The sequence below is a fragment of the Arachis ipaensis genome, chromosome B07 (assembly GCF_000816755.2).
Source record: "Arachis ipaensis cultivar K30076 chromosome B07, Araip1.1, whole genome shotgun sequence".
NCBI classification, from domain to species: domain Eukaryota; kingdom Viridiplantae; phylum Streptophyta; class Magnoliopsida; order Fabales; family Fabaceae; genus Arachis; species Arachis ipaensis.
In genome coordinates, this window is record NC_029791.2 from 109,027,561 (window position 1) to 109,031,117 (window position 3,557).

At 35.3% G+C, this 3,557-nt stretch overlaps 1 protein-coding gene across 1 annotated transcript in view; it reads right to left on the minus strand.

The window, feature by feature from the left end:
* Nucleotides 673-3,557, minus strand: part of LOC107610170 (wall-associated receptor kinase-like 14) — an 8,236-nt gene continuing 5,351 nt past the window's right edge. Inside the window, exons 2-3 of the mRNA XM_016312264.2 lie at nt 2,206-2,283; nt 673-2,108 (exon numbers count right to left, since the gene is read on the minus strand). Of these exons, the coding sequence (XP_016167750.1) occupies nt 820-2,108; nt 2,206-2,283 (1,367 nt within the window). The 3' untranslated portion in view covers nt 673-819. The remainder of the gene's footprint in view (nt 2,109-2,205; nt 2,284-3,557) is intronic.

Below are 3,557 nucleotides of genomic sequence, written 5' to 3' on the forward strand. Positions count from 1 at the left end.
GGGACAAAAATGATACATAGAAATAAATTTTAATTTTATCCTTCAATAATATCAATTTTTTACTATACATAGTATTCAATTATTTTTTAATCAAATCTAAGTAAATTACACTTAATCATATTATTTTGATTTTAAATAAATTATTTTTTTTATAATTTTACTCTTAAATATTTTTAGTTATCATGAAATATTTGTAGAATGACTAGTATATAAACTTGTGGAAAAGAAAGAAATAATATATATATATATATACAATAAAATTTCAATTATACCTTTTGTCTCTAATGTATCAAAATTCTTTAAAATTATAAAAAAATAAATTTATTTAAAATGAAAGTAATGTGATTAAGTGTAATTTACTTAGATGTAATTAAAAAATAATTAAATACTATGTACAGTAAAAAATTGATATTATTGAAGGATAAAATTAAAATAAAATTTATTTTTATGTATGATTTTTGTCCCTAACGTTTTTGTCCTATTTAAGTCCCTAACGTTTCAAAATCGTCTCAATTTTGTTCCGCCGTCAATTCTGTTAACGGATCCCTAACGGCAGGACAACATTGAGTCAATTTTGAAATGTTAGGGCCTTAAATAGAACGATTGAAACGTTAGGGATAACTTTGGACTAAACCTAAACGTTGGGGACAAAAATGATACTTTACTCTTCTGAATTCAAAGAATGATGGATGGTATAGTTAATCATGCACAAATACTGATTAATTATCCCCTCAACTAAAATCTTTCTTTGCCGTAATAGACGTCTTAATTCATTATAATTCGCCCAGAGACAGGACCAATGGGAGAATTTAGTATATCTCAATCAAATGACTTGCTAGGGAAACTATTTGACGAGGGAGAGCTTTGTTCACTCAACCATACTTCTCTATCTTGCACCGAAACCGGTGAGCTACTTTTGGTCCTATCCAACAACGACCTTAACTTGGGCCCAGTTAGTAGCCCGACCTTGGTTCTACTGCTAAGTGGTTTCTCACTCTCATTAGAGGAGGAGGAGGAGGAAGAAGAAGCGGATAACTCTGTAGAAGCTACAGAATTATGATTGTCACCAAAACTAGGGCACGTAGTAAGCGTGAGTTGTTCTAACTCGCTTGCCACTTCTGTCATTGAAGGCCTCATATCTCTATGGAATGCAAGGCATCTAAATGCCAACTCAGCAACCTTGTGTATTGAGGAAAGTGTCCAAGGATCACTTCTTGCTTGAGGCACGAGAAAGGGGTCTATGATCTCGTCCAAGAGCCCGTTCCCGATCCTATCAGTTGCAAGGGAGGCCAGGTTCACTTCATTATGAGGGCGGGTAAAGTCAACCACCTTGAGTCCAGTTATGATCTCAACAAGAACAACGCCGAAGCTGTAAACATCACTCTTGTCAGAAAGATGAAAGTCTTGATGGTACTGCGGATCAACATAGCCAGGGGTCCCCTGTGGCGCCGTTGAAATGTGGGATATTTCAGTCATTCCAAGTCTAGAGAGACCGAAATCAGCTACCTTTGAACCGAAATTGGAATCCAAGAGTATGTTGCTGGATTTGATATCTCTATGATAGATTGGGGGATTCATGGCAGAGTGAAGATGTGCAATGGCTTGTGCTGTTTCGGTGGCAATTCTTAATCGAATCGGCCATGAAAGACCGTCTCCTCGTTCTTTTTGAAGATGCTGACTCAATGTTCCGTTCGGCATGAACTCATAGACCAGGATCTGTTCTCCGTGTTCTATGGAGCAACCCAACAATCGCACTAAGTTAGTGTGGCTGACTGAAGAGAGGAGCTTGATCTCGTTCATTACTTGCTCGATGCTGTCGTTGGCGTCCCTCTGTTTTATTCTCTTGATTGCAACCAATTCATCATTGTTGTGAAGTTTTCCCGCGTAAACTGTACCGTATGCACCGGTTCCCAGGCGTTGTTTCTCAGAGAAACTGTTGGTGGCTCTCTCTATGTCTTTGTAGGGATAGATAGGGACGCTGTAGTTGACGGTTGCTTCGGTGAACCGCCTTTTTGTGCTCTTTGTGACTCTCAATTTGCTGCGCCTTTTAAACAAACAACAAAATACTGAAACCGCACTTATCATCACTGAAACTCCTACAGCAAATCCTGTCAACCAAAGTAATCTCATATATCAATTTTGTATGTTATAATTCAATGTGTATGGTTTTATTGTATGTTATTTTCCTAGCTAAATATAAGGCACCTGCAATCAAGATGACAAATCTCGCAGTTCCTCCACATCGGCCAGACATGTACTTGGCTGCGTTGCATGCTGAAGAGGCTGCATATTCACAATCCCATCATCACAAAATACAATTACTAACCCAGAACTATATAAAAAAATGACATAACATAAAGTTGAGCTAATAGCAACTTAGTTTATAATATTAATTAGTAGTAGCTAGTGGCCATAGATCATGTTTCAATTCGGATTCCTTGATTGGCGTCTGTGGTTGTACGACAAGGGTTTATCCTCTAATCTATTCAGCAGTTTTGTTGTTTGGTTTAATTACTTTAGCAGTGCATTCTTAATTAGATAATTAATTAGTGCATATAATAGTTAAAAGTTATACATTTTGTTAGGCGAAACTTCCTTTACTTGCGAGGAACGTACTCTTCTAGATTACAACTACTACTACTACTAGTTTGACAAGAAAAAAAGAAAAAACAAAAGGTTCCCCCTTTTGGACCAAATTTTATGGAAAGAACATTTGACCACTGGGCTAATTGATTAGTCTTGTTGACTTAAATTCCCCGTGATTATGGGCTGCCCCAATAAATTAAGTGGCACTTACGTTTTGGGCTCCACCAATTATTTCTCTCGTCTCTTTGCTGGCTGCTACGCGGTCCTACTTGCACCATCCTTTTACGCTTGAGGCCACTCTCAATTATTTAACACTATCCAGCTCATCTTTCAAAATTATGACTCAGATGTTTATTTTGATAGTGCTGCAAATCTATAATCTATAATTATTTATTGACAAAACATCTCGTTATGTTTAGGATTTGCATATAATTATCAAATATTTAATATATCATGTGCAAGATATTGTACCCTAAACTATTGGTCCGCACCGTCTATTTGTACTAGTTGTAATGATGAATGGCATTGGCATGTATCCAATCTAAGAGAGTGGATCAAAGGAAGTACCGAAGTAGCTAGGAAAATGATTATTTATTTGTTTATTTTCTTATTTTTAATACCCAAGAGGTTAAGGACTGTGGCTGGCAAGTGGCAACTCAATATAAAACAAGTCATTTTCAACATGGTGAATTATTTCCTGTGAACTGCTATGACGTAAAGAAAAGTCTCCAACCAAATCATGTCATCCCGATGGATCTTAAAAGAAAAAATGTGACATGTGTGGGAGAATGCAGAAAAGGACGGGATTTATTAATCACATAGTCTGGATTTATTTAAAAAAATATAACAGTGAGACATGGATATAAAAATATAAAATCATATTTAATATATAAAATATAAATAAAAATATTATATTTTGAGATATTAAATTAATATATTTTATTTTTTATATTATAAAAATATAAAAATTG